This window comes from Bison bison, unplaced genomic scaffold (assembly GCF_000754665.1).
Source record: "Bison bison bison isolate TAMUID 2011002044 unplaced genomic scaffold, Bison_UMD1.0 scf7180017863955, whole genome shotgun sequence".
Classification (NCBI taxonomy): domain Eukaryota; kingdom Metazoa; phylum Chordata; class Mammalia; order Artiodactyla; family Bovidae; genus Bison; species Bison bison.
In genome coordinates this window covers 119,452-132,237 of record NW_011494527.1, presented here as the reverse complement: position 1 = coordinate 132,237, position 12,786 = coordinate 119,452, and the positions used below count along the sequence as shown (strand labels likewise).

The following is a 12,786-nucleotide window of genomic DNA, read 5'->3' as shown; positions in this document are numbered from 1 at the left end:
ACCAAATGTCCTGTTGAATAAATACTCTGCCTTCACTGGTGTGGACCATAGATCTTACAGTCCATCCTGCTCAGCAGCATCCTTGACCCAGAGCTTTGTGCACTTAAAATTATGTGGCGATGTTGCAGATTTTTTCAATTAATTCACCAGGGGCTCTTTTCAACTTCTTTAAAGGATACATGTATTCACTGGAAAATCTATATTGATAAAGGCTATGTATGGTGGGAAGTGAATTATGCATTTCAACTCTTGGAGGATAAAGAGTTTCTTTTTTAATCTAGATTTTCTAAATTACAACTCGATATAGCACAGCCATGAAGATGAATAATTCTGCAAAGTTTTTCCTCAGAAGTGGTAGGGGTAGGAAGGAAGCGAGAGTGGATCTGAGAAATCGTCTAAGAACTGAAAAATATCGTAATGCGGGGCACAGTCATCAAGGCTCTTCTACCCTAAAATTCTCCAAAGGAAAGGACCACAGATCCTTCCAGGTGTTCGAGTCTGGGGAAAGAGAAACGCTGTCTTTGACAGGAGTCGTGATGGGGGAAGCCAGGAAGCAGCTGCGTTCTCAACAAAAACTGAGAATATACCAACAGAGAATATGAGGGAAGAATATCCCGACTCATTGTGCAGCAGCTTTCATGTGCAAACCAGATGGTGTTCTCCTTCCGGCTGCCCAGAGCGGGGATCGGTGCTCTAGATGGAGGTCTCCTGTCATGAGGGTGGCTGACATCCGAGAGCAGCAGCCCTGAGACAGGAGCTGAGGGCTAAGACCCGGGCCTTCAGAGACCCCACAGGGAGGGTGCTCAAGTGACAAGATGGCTATGCGTGCCCACGAGAAAGCTGCAAACCCCATCCCAGTGGGCTTTCCAGAGCCAGCCCACTCTCTCCAAAGGCGTACTGCCGGGTTCCACCACCATCCCACTGCCTCCAGTTTCTCGGCCATGTGTATCATGATGCCTTTACAACACACCAAGCAAACAAAAGCACAAAGAAATTAAAGGATCGTCTGGGGCTATTGTTACTCAGCACAGAGTGGCTTTCACAGAAGCTGGCTGTCAAAGAGACTTTTCTTGGGTCACCAAGCTCCAGCTTGCAGGGGGACAGCATGGTACGGCTAATGTCACTAAATCCCTCGCTCAGCCCGTCATAGATCCATCCTGTTACTCCCCTACTTAAAACCCTCCTGTGGCACCAACTGCATCGAAAACAGAACCCATTCTTCTTCACAGCCTGGCTGTCACCTCTTCCTCCAGACTCATCTTGGACTCCTGGCTCCTTGCTCCACACCCTCCTGCCCCACGAGCTTCCCCCTCCTTCCATTTCTCAGTGGGCTCCTTCTGGTCTCAGGGCCCTGGTGCCTGGAGCAGCCTGGCCTCAGATCCCCCCACTGCCTCCTTCAGCTCACCCACCTCTCACCGGTGTCACCTACTGCCTCCAAGAGGCCCTTCCTGCCCACGCCATCGAAGGGGGCTCCCCACCTTGCCCTTCCATCGCATCACGGGCAATGCCGTGCTCATTTACTCTCTGGCTTCACCCGCTGCAATGCAGGCAAGGGAGGGCAGAGACCTTGTCTAGCCCATCACTGCTTTCATCCCAGTTTCTGAAATAGTGCTTAGACCACTTAATTGGTTGCATAAATAAATGGATTAAATGAAAAGGAGATAGTAACTAAGTTCTGTTCCATTTTTGAAAAATAAGATGTATTCATTCAAACTTTTTTTTCTTTTAATTCATGGTGTCAAATGCTCAGCCCCTTCCCTACGCTCTGCATCCCTGGGTTACAGACAAGGGACACTGGTTTCAGCCCTATCACCAAGCAAATGAACTCTGTTCCCATTTAAAAAAGAGTAAAGCAATGAACTGGCAATCCCTGCATTATTTAAAAACTGAGATAATTGATGTGTAACATGTTAAAAAAAAAAGACAATAGGTCCAAGATGGAGACACGTGCTAAGAACGGAGGAAGCAGCATTTGAGACGGAGTTGAAAGGAGCGGACTTGAATATGGGGGCCAGGTGGGCACTTCACACACGGGGAACACATGAGCCGGGAAAAGCAGCCAGGAGTGGGAAGAAAGATGGAAAATAGCACGAGGACCCATTTGGCAGTGACACGAAAGATTAAAGGTGAGATGAGATGGAAAAGGGCTTCCCCAGTGGCTCAGACTGTAAAAGAATCCACCTGCATTGCAAGAGACCTGGGTTCAATCCCTAGGCTTGGAAGATCTCCTGGAGGCGGCCATGGAACAAACGAACCTGAAGACCTACTGCTGTGGGCCCCGGACAGGGTGGATTAGTCTGGTTTTGACCCGGGAAAAGAGAATCACTGACTACTTCTGAGTAGGGAGAGACAGCGTCAGAGAAGTTGTCAAAAACTCAGAAAGGGTTAGTGAGTGACCCCAAGGTGGGAGGGGGGCCAGGACTCAAACCTGTTACCCTGATTCCAGAGGTGAAGTGGGGGTGGGGGAAGGAAAAAACTAAGCCCTACTAAGTCCTCACTGTTTCCAGGCATGAGCTGACTGTGTGGCATATATTATATACCCCACTACAACTCTGTGAGGTAAGCAGCCCAAAGTACAGACAAAGGTGAATATCCCTTCTCCAGAAGCAGAAAGGAAAATGTGATGTGAGAGATGGCAAGGGATCAGATTCAACCAGACTCTTAGTCCATCCTAAAGGAAATCAGTCCTGTGTATCCATTGGAAGGACTGATGCTGCAGCTGAAACTCCAATACTATGGCCACCTGATGTGAAGAACTGACTCATTGGGAAAGATCCTGATGCTGGGAAAGATTGAAGGTGGGAGGAGAAGAGGACGACAGAGGATGAGATGGGTGGATGGCGTCACCGACGAGATGGACATGAGTTTGAGTAAGCTCTGGGAGTTGGTGATGGACAGGGAAGCTTGGTGTGCTGCAGTCCATGGGGTCGCAAAGAGTCAGACACGACTGAGCGACTGAACTGACTAGTCATCTGACTACTAGGCTTCTTAAAGATGCGAGGCAGGCATCACATGACCCAAAACATAATTTCAAATGATGGTGAGCAGACTTCTTTATCAACTCTTTGACTGCTACTGTTAAACTACAGCAAATGTGGCGGTGGACTTCAGGGTGCTCAAAATAAAGGAGGTTACAGACTACCCTATGATTCATGAAGCTCAAAACATCAATGTTTTCAGCCCAAACAACACTTCTGTTCTGCTGTGGGGCTGGTTTTGTGACTGGGTCAGGTAGAGGTTGTCACCAAGAGAAAACCCAAACCAGTTTTGCTCATTTCAGAATTCAGTGAACCATTCATTGACACATCACTGAAGTGTGCTGCCCTCTGACAAGTGGGCCCCAGGATCAACCTCCAGGGGAAAAGGACACTACAGAAGTGAGTGGCTGGCCCATTTTGCTGGAACAAAATCATGCTTCAAAAGCGCACAGCGGAGCTGTTTCATAGAAACATTAGAGCTTGTACAGGACTGAATCTGCACTATGTTGAAGGATCTCTAGGCAGAATCTGCTTGCTTATGTAAAGGAATTTATCTTCCAATGACTGTGTCAGCTCCAGAGAGCTTCTCGAGCAGCGTCAGGGCCAGGCCTGAGGCCCACTGCCTTTTTCTATTTGCCTAACGTGTACCCCTGGCATCTCCGCCACACTTGGCATTTCTGATGGTCCTGACAGGATATCAAAACAGTCTCCTAAGCAGAAGAAACTAACACAACATTGTAAAGCAACCATCCTCCAATAAAAACACACTCAATGAAAAAAAAATCCTCCTAAGGACAAAAGTAGTGGCTCTGAAGTGCTCACACGTGCACTTTAGAACAAAAAGGGAAAGTGATGGTAAAGAAAACATATTTTGCCTTTTTTTTTTTTTTTTTGCCTGTATCTCACAGCTTGTGGGATCTTAGTCCCCCAAACAGGGACTGAACCTGGGCCCACAGCAGTGAAAGCATCAAATCATAACCACTGGATCACCGGGGAAGTCCCAGTATTTAAGTTAGACTCTTATTTGAAATATGTATTAAAATGGATTAAATAGCTAAATAATACAGAAAGCAAGAAGAAAACACGGTGAACATTTTTCTGCTTTTTACATGCACAAGCATAGGAGTAATTGTTTAAAAAACAAAACCCCTGACAAATTTCATCTTTCAGACAATATGTAAGAAGGATGTTTTGAGATTTTCCTTTAAAAGTCATGAGAGCGTCTTGTGTCACTTAAAATGATTCCCCGATCTGAGGTACTTAGAAGGGGGGAGGTGGGTAGATACAAAGCAAATACAGTATATCTTTCATAAAAGGGGTGGGGCTGGCTACAGTTATGGGTAAAATGAAACAGCAACAATCAAACCAAACATCACTAATCAATTCTACTTTCTTGCCAAAACTTAACTAAGCTAAATTTAAACAAGTCATCCTGTTACCTATTTAAAATCAAAGAGCAACTTTCTTCCGTGTTTCTTTTCCTAGATTGGCCACTTTTCCCCTTTTTCTTTGGTAGCATCACATTAAGAACTCTAGCTAATGCTCTTCTGAGAATATTCTTCGGTGATTTATGACTACTGTTTCCAGGAAGTCTTCCCTTTGGTTTCTATAAGATGCAGAAGGATTGAGTGCACAGAATTTTCCCACAGTCATCATAAAACGCCAACACCAGAAATGCTCACATTTCATTAACTGTGACAGCTCCTTCCTGCCCCACAGCCCAGTGAAACACGCCAACAACTTAAAAGGAAACATATCCTTCCCTGCAGTTGCCTAGGTTGAGATCACAGATAGGGCTCTTGGCTTTGTGGAAACTGATGTCATTCCAGAGAAGCTGACATTGCTTCCATCAACGTAAAAGATGAAGCTGATTAATTTCAGGCATGCTGCAGTTTCTTTCCTGCCAAACCCTAAGCATTCAATACAGCCTGACAACCCAGAGTACATGTTAAGAGTTACTTGGAGTCAATAATTGCAGTTAATTAAAAAAAAAAAAGTCTATGCCAATTTCTCCAACATGTCCTCTTTTTAGAAATGGAAATATATTTTCTTCTCTTGGTCATCACAGACCGAGAAGGATTCCTGGAGTATTAACCACCCCCATCCTCCTTAGTCTTCTAATCCTCTAGGGATCTCTCTATTGATACATCAATCTCTCCATTGATATGCCAAGGCCCTCTGAGGTCACTAAATCACCATTCAAGGCTTCCCTTCCTCATTGCCCTGGCAATTATGTGCTGCTCCTCTCCACCCAACTGAAACCACTTTCTTAAGTCTAAAGGGCACTTAAGACCTTCTGCTGGCTAAATGTTCCTCCAATTAAAAAGGAAAAACAAAATCCCCCTGCAAACCACCCTCTCCACCAGCTGCCTGGTCTTTCTGTCCTCCCCATCACAGCTTAACCTTTAAAAAGGGTTGTGGCTGCCATTCCCCCACCTCCTGCTTTCATCTCTTCAACCCAGCTTCCACACTGACATGCTCATGAAACAGTTCTCACTAAAGGGCCCAAGTCCCCAAGTTCTAAGTCCCCAGCAGGTCTGCGATCTGCACCCCACCCTCACCTGCAACATGGGAGCAGAAAGCATCCACTTTCTTAAGACAGCTGGAAATAAAGGGGTAACACCCCCCACACCGTCCTGGAATTCCTAGGAGATGGAGAAACGACTATTTCCCTCAACCAGCTCCCCCACCCACACCCTGTCCCACCCCATCCCCAAGCTGGGAGGAGGCCAGAGGAAGTCCAGGGCAACAGCAAATGAGCCAAGATGGCGGTGGTCAGGCTCTCTCACCCCCAAGGCCTCTCACTCCACGTTTTGTAAATACACGGTTACCTGACGGCTGAGATCACTTAGAGCACCGCGCATGTCTCTCATGATGTACCCGCTCGGCCATGGACCACTTTTGCTCTGTAAACGTGTATAAGCCCCATCTGAGAAGGCCCTTTTGCTGCCGTACCACCATTAGAGAATAAACTTGTCTGCAGTTCCTACCACCCCTTGAGTTTTCTTCCGGCTTCCCAGCTCAAGCCTTGCCACCCTGGGTTCTGTGAACATGAGATACAGCAAGACAGGAAGAGATTTAGAATCCTTAGGCTCTTGGCTTAGTGGGGAGTGCTGACACGTGCTGGGAGGTGGCTGAGGTGATGAAGAGACTTCATCCAGAGACTGGGCAGGCCTCCCAGAAGGAGAGACTGACCTCTTACTCGCCAAGTGGATAACCACAGGCGTGTTGGTTTGTTCTGCCCAGGCCAGAGGAAAGGAAAGGAAAACTGCAGGAAGACGGCAGGGCAGAAAGAAGCCCCAGTTCTGCTTGGTTCTCAGAACAACGGATTAAGGTGACTCATTGAGCATCTTACTAGCACTCACACAAAAGGGCCTTCTGCCAAAGTCAGGGGATCCCAACGCCAATTACATTAGAGTCACTTAACCACTCCCTCTGCCTCCTCCCCTAACACGGGAGATACGGTTGGCGCCCAGAAAAAGGACGGAGAGGAGGGGTCCCAGAAGCGGACCACCCCTCCTCCTCACTTCGGGTTGCTCAAACCACAAGGCTGGCAAGCAATGAGCTGAGGGAAAGCTTTAAATCAAATGTCTCCCTTTCTCACCATGGTATTCCCAGAAATAACCAAGTGGCACGTGGTAGGCTTAATAATTATTCGTTAAATAAACAGCTTCTTGTAATCCTCACCCTCCAGTCCTTTCTGCTTCATTTCATGCATTTACTCCTTCAGTCACCCCTACACAAATTGAAGGGTCGATTCTCTATATAACTGAATTATGAAAAGGGGATTAAGATGTGTTCCCAGCCCTCAAGAAAGTTACCGAGTACAAACTTGCAGGCACCACAGCACTCGTGTGAACAGTAGTATGGGAGTAACGTGGAGCACCAAAGACATTGACTCAAAAGATCCAATCTACTCCCTGAAGTTCGTTCAGGCAGCTTTTATGATGGGTTTAGATACAGAATTCTCATGCCTGCCTTTCCTGACCACTGACCCTTTATCCCTCCTGCTAAAACACATTTACCCTTGATGTATCATGGGTAAGAGTTTACACACAACCTTCCGTGTATGAGAGCCTGGAGAAAGCCAGGATAATCCATATTCCCCAGGCCAAGGAATTTCACTGTGCAATTTCACTGCACAGCCTTGGATAAGGACGTAGAGAAAGGACAAGGTAGCCATGGCCCCTCTTGGGACACCACCATATGCAATCTAGCACAGAGGAAATGCTGCTGTTTTAGGATCCAGGTGATGCCAAAGATGTATATTTCTCCTCAGAGAGCATCTTACCCACAAGGAGATGGCCGTGCCTCGCAGAGAACTGAACCACTGTTAACATCTACCCAGAAATAATCACGTGTGATTTACAAGACTGTTTATTAGTGGACTCTAAGAATTAATTAGCATTTAGAGCCAAACAGTTGCAGAAAGGAAATCACTCTACATGATTCCTGGTTTCCTTGTAATCTTCAGCTTATAGTCCTTCCGCAACCATTATTGCTTTCCACATATATTTTTGATAGGTACATTTAATGATCATTTCCCAGCATTATTAGAATAATAAATACATGCTCAGTATAATGAAAATCTAGAAAGTATAACAAAGTTTATAGCAGGAAAAATATGCATATTCTTAGCAACTCTGTTAATATTCTGGTATGTTTCCACTTAGCCTCTGTTTAATAACTATTTGGAATTAACACACCCCATAAGTCAACTCAGCTAACAAATCACCAATATACTAGGATATAAACTGCTATGTGTAATCTCTTTGAATTATGAACAAAGTTGGTGTCTCAATGACTGTAGAAGAACCAGCTGCTGTTTGGTCACATCCTACTCTTGGCAACCCCATGGACTGTAGCCCGCCAGGCTCCTCTGGCCATGGAATTCTCCAAACACGAAAACTAGAGTGAGTTGCCATTTCCTCCTCCACGAGGTCTTCCTGACCCAGGGACTGAATCCACATCTCCTGCATTGGTGGGTGAGTTATTTACCACTGAGCCACCTGGGAAGCTCAAAAGAACCAGTAGATTCCGTTTTTAAAAAGCTTAAATTCAGTGGAGGGAAGACTGGTCAAGACGGTTGTTTAATGTATGAATGCAGGCTGGCTCTCTTCACTTTTCTATTTGTCTTTGCAGCAGCGCAATAGTTAGGTAACTACCGTTTCAGATATAAATCCCTTTGATTGTTTAAAGAGGCTGGCTACTCTTGTGTGACTCTGGGAGGCATGCACACACACACACACAAATAACAGTGCTGGCAGTGTTTTCCTGACAACTACACAGTTGCCATTATTCACCAAGATATTTAACAAGGGCTTTATTTTCATCTCAGGATTCCATAATAGACAGGCTATGCCAATGATATCTAAAATTAAAATTATTGGCTTACCTAACCAAGAAATCATGTAGTCCAACGTCAAAATGCCTGTGGAAGGAAGACAAAGAGAAGCATATCAATAGGAGATAGTCACAGCAGTGGTGGAGTTGACGAAATAGCCATCATTTACATTCGCAGCATGGGGAACACACGGGTTACTCCATGATAGTGATTCTTGCCAGGGTATGTCCTCTGGGGCAGCCATGGCCTCAGGCTCTGGGAACTTGCTGAAAATGCAAATTCTCAGCCCACCCCCACACACCAACTGTGAAGTTCTGGGGATGAGGCCCAGCAATCAGATTTACCGAGCCTGCCAGGTGATTCTAATGCAGTCACTCACTGCTCTACCATAGCAAAACGGTCAGGACAGGGCTAACCTCCTCCTCTTAAGAGTCCAGAAGAGTGGATTTCACCACTTTTCAAAAAAAAAAAAGGAGTTCTTTTGTAATACTAGCTGTCTCATTTACTCAAAAATTAATAAAGTTATGGTTTAAAAACAGCAAACCCCCCTGGCCAAAGGGAAGACAGGGGTGGGGAATGGTCAATTCTAGGCCTCCATCTCCGCCCAGCCCGAGTCCCTGGAGCTTCTTCATAGGAGAGCACCACCCGGCCCCATCCGGGTCTGCTCTAGCAGGGAAGGGAGAACGTGTGTCCATGCTGGCCACTGTGCTTGGGCCTCACACCGGCATCCAGCAGGCCCGGGGACTGTCCCCCTAGCATCCGGGTCTGCCCTAGCCCTGACCCTAAAACATCTCAGCTCACCCCCCTGACATATAATACTAAATACAATTTCTTGTGGGATACCTTTAAATGACAAGATGCTTTCCAGCATCTGTTTACAGACCAAAGACACGGGGTAGGTGAGGAGAGAGAAACAAAGCCAAAATATCAGATACTTCAGTTACTGTGTGACTCACCGGAAATATTTCTATAATTCAGAGAAAATCAAAGTCAAGATACCTAAATTCCATTTACTCATAAGTCTCTGAACAGAACTCTAGAGGGAGATATACCTGCAGGGAGAGCTGATTTGTTTCAGCTGATTTTATACTGACCTGGATGAGATCAATTCCTATAATTATATTTAACATAGATTTAACAACAATAACAAACAGAAATGCTCCCTCCTCTCAACCAAAACCAAGGCTACGGTGTTCAGCCACGTAGGTAAAATCTTGACATGATGGACAGTGATTGTAAATTTGCCAGAACTGCGAGGTAGTAGTGTGTATGCATTAAAACAAAGATTTTGGTTTTTCAATTATACCACCTACAGAAAGCAATGGACTGTGCTGCAGGAAGCAGAGAACGGAACAGACACAGAAGGAATCCCAGAGACCCCCAGAACAGAGCTGGGGGAGGGGAGAAGCCCCCGAAGGAATAATGAAAAACCTAATAATATTCATAGGAATTATCATTTATCTAGAAGGTGGCAACTACTGTGTTCATTGCTCACAGACACATGTGGTTGTCAGGGAGGTAGGTACTGGCGTCTCTATTTCTGGTGAAGGAACTACAGTTCAGAGGCTAAGTAACTGGTGCAAAGCTCACAGCTAGGAGAGGATGAAGCTGAGAGTCAAACTGAGCCCTAAAAGCCTGGAGTTACTTGCTCCTCCCACTAAAATCACGGGCTCTCGCTGCCTCTCATGATTACTAATTGAAAAGGGCTGTTGATTTGAAGTAACTGCTCCCTTTCCACCTCCACCTGATTTCAGTTTCTCCCAACGTGGCTGCCCTACCCCAAGTAAGCCCACCTGCCTTGCTCCCTTTAGCTCTGCAGGCACTGTCTACCTGCTTGGGTCTTAGAGTCAGCCAGGCTCTGGAAAGTTATGTCAATGCTCCAGACTCCAGCTTCCCCACTGGGGAGAACAGAGGTCCTTTACTCACAGGGATGGAGAAGGGAGTGGCAACCCACTCCAATATTCTTGCCCGGAGAATCCCATGGACAGAGGAGTCTGGCAGGCTACAGTCCATGGGGTCGCAGAGTCGGACACAACTGAGCAACTAACACTTACTCATCGGGAGGTTATGAGAATTCAGTGATAAAACAGATACAGGGCTGAGCACAGTGCCTGATGCATCAAGAGTACTCAATGAATAGTACTCTCCTTCCCTCCAATTTTTTAGAGTTGTTTTAATGGAAGCCCCATTCCCAATAACTCGGCAGGAGAAGTCAAATTAAAAATGGACATAAAAGGAAATGGCAACCCCCTCCAGTACTCTTGCCTGGAGAATCACATGGACAGAGGAGCCCGGCAGGCTACAGTCCGTGGGGTTGCAAAGAGTTGGACATGACTGAAGAACTTAGCATGCAGGCATAAGCAGAACTCTGTGCATTCCCTCTTTTAATCTTTACAACCACACTGCAAAAGAGGTCCCTATTTTGTAAAACTGCCTGTCCTTATCCCCAGCCACCTAGCTGGCAAACTGCTGAGTCGAGACCTAGCTTAAAGCACCAGATGCCAAAGTGCGTGTTTTTCCCTTCATGTATCCAGCCACTGACTCATTTAACAAATATTTACCTTCTGCCTACAGTGTGCCAGGTGGTGGAAATTTAGTAATGCACGGCACGTAACCTTGCTTCAAGGAGAGCGGAGCCTCGTGAAGAGGTGGCAGAGTCAACAATGATTCAATACAGTGTGATCGACATCAAACACTGCCTCCCTCGGCGGATGGCAAACTCTGTAAGGGCAAGAACCCGAGGCAGCCACAAAGCAGATTCTCAACAAATAACTGTTGGTGAATCGGAGACAAGCTGGTACCTGGGACCCTTTATTGCAATGCTTGCACCTGGACAAACGTCTCCTTGAGCAACAGGATACAAAGATGCTATAACGGATTAAAAATAAATGTGTGCATGGCCAGTTAGGACCGATTATGAAAAAGATACAAAAAGGCCAAAACCCAATTGTCCCTTCTGAGGTGCCTGGAGCAAAAGGAGGGTCCTGTGCATGATCCCCTGCACAGAGCATCACAGGGGGCTGGGCAGACCATCCAAGCCACTCCTCCAGCCCGAACCATGGATCCACCCCAACCCTCACTCCATTTAAGGGACCAGCTGGCCCCTCCTTGGGAGTAAGCAAGCGAACCTGTTACTTGTTTTCCTTCCATCATGATGCAGCAGGAGTCGAAACAACACCCTTTCCGAATTTCTAATCTGGCCTCTTCAATTTCTATTCATTAGAGTCCAAGAATCCGGGTGGGTAACAAATCAACCTGTGACTGACATGCTGTAATAAGGCACCAACGCCTCTGTCTCTGCCCTGGCTCTTAGTACATGACACTGCAGATAGCAGATGCTCAAAAGTAATTATTTAACACACCAAGTATAACCTGTAAATACGTAAAATAAATACCCATGGATAGAAGTGGGGCTTCTCTCCTGAAATAAGATACCTACCAAACTGTAGTACAATTATTCTGATCTCCTTTGGAGAAAGTCATCTCTCACAGCTACCTCCTCACAATAAACCAAGACTTCTTTATGAGGGTACGTAAGAAGCAGTGATCCTGCGCATATTATTCTTGATTCTTTCTGGAAAGTAAAAACAGGAAATCTTCTATGTGTGCGATGTGGACATTCTTGTTGTCTGAACTCCAATGGACAGCAGGAGCAGCTTGAGAAAGGAAAGGGAACTGTGGAGCAAGCTACAATATCCTAGCAAGGCGGGAGTTCCTCATTACAAGGTGAGTTCAAAGATGGACTCAGAGGGTGTGCAGAGGAGACTGAACCATCAGATAGAAAACCGGAATGAATGAACTTAAAGCTGCCACCTAGCCTCAGGCTTTTGACTCCTTGTTTCAGTCACTTTCAGGAAGCATCTCTAAGTATTCAGTCACATCCATAGCAGCAGCTCATGTCTGATAACCATCAGCGAATCAGACTGAGCTTGGGCTAATGCCTCCAGGAGGCAGTGATCAAGACCACCCCCAAGAAAAAGAAATCCAAAAAGGTAAAATCGTTGTCTGAGGAGGCCTTACAAATAGCTGTGAAAAGAAGAGAAGCGAAAGGCAAAGGAGAAAAGGAAAGATGTACTCATTTGAAAGCAGACTTTCAAAGAATAGCAAGGAGAGATAAGAAAGCCTTCCTCAGTGATCAGTGCAAAGAAATAGAGGAAAATAATAGAATGGGAAAGACTAGAGACTTCTTCAAGAAAATTAGAGATACCAAGGGAACATTTCATGCAAAGATGGGCTCGATAAATGACAGAAATGGTATGGACCTAACAGAAGATATTAAGAAGAGGTGGCAAGAATACACAGAAGAACTGTACAAAAAGGTCCTCATGACCCAGATAACCATGATGGTGTGATCACTCACCTAGAGCCAGACATCCTGGAATTTGAAGTCACATAGGCCTTAGAAAGCATCACTATGAACAAAGCTAGTGGAGGTGATGGAATTCCAGTTGAGCTATTTCAAAT

General features: G+C 45.8%; 1 protein-coding gene across 1 annotated transcript in view; it reads right to left on the bottom strand.

Moving 5' to 3' along the window:
• Positions 1 to 12,786, bottom strand: part of LOC104984233 (protein-cysteine N-palmitoyltransferase HHAT-like) — a 298,539-nt gene that overhangs the window by 173,703 nt on the left and 112,050 nt on the right. The window contains exon 7 of the mRNA XM_010833889.1: positions 8,374 to 8,409. Coding sequence (XP_010832191.1) covers positions 8,374 to 8,409 — 36 coding nt within the window. The remainder of the gene's footprint in view (positions 1 to 8,373; positions 8,410 to 12,786) is intronic.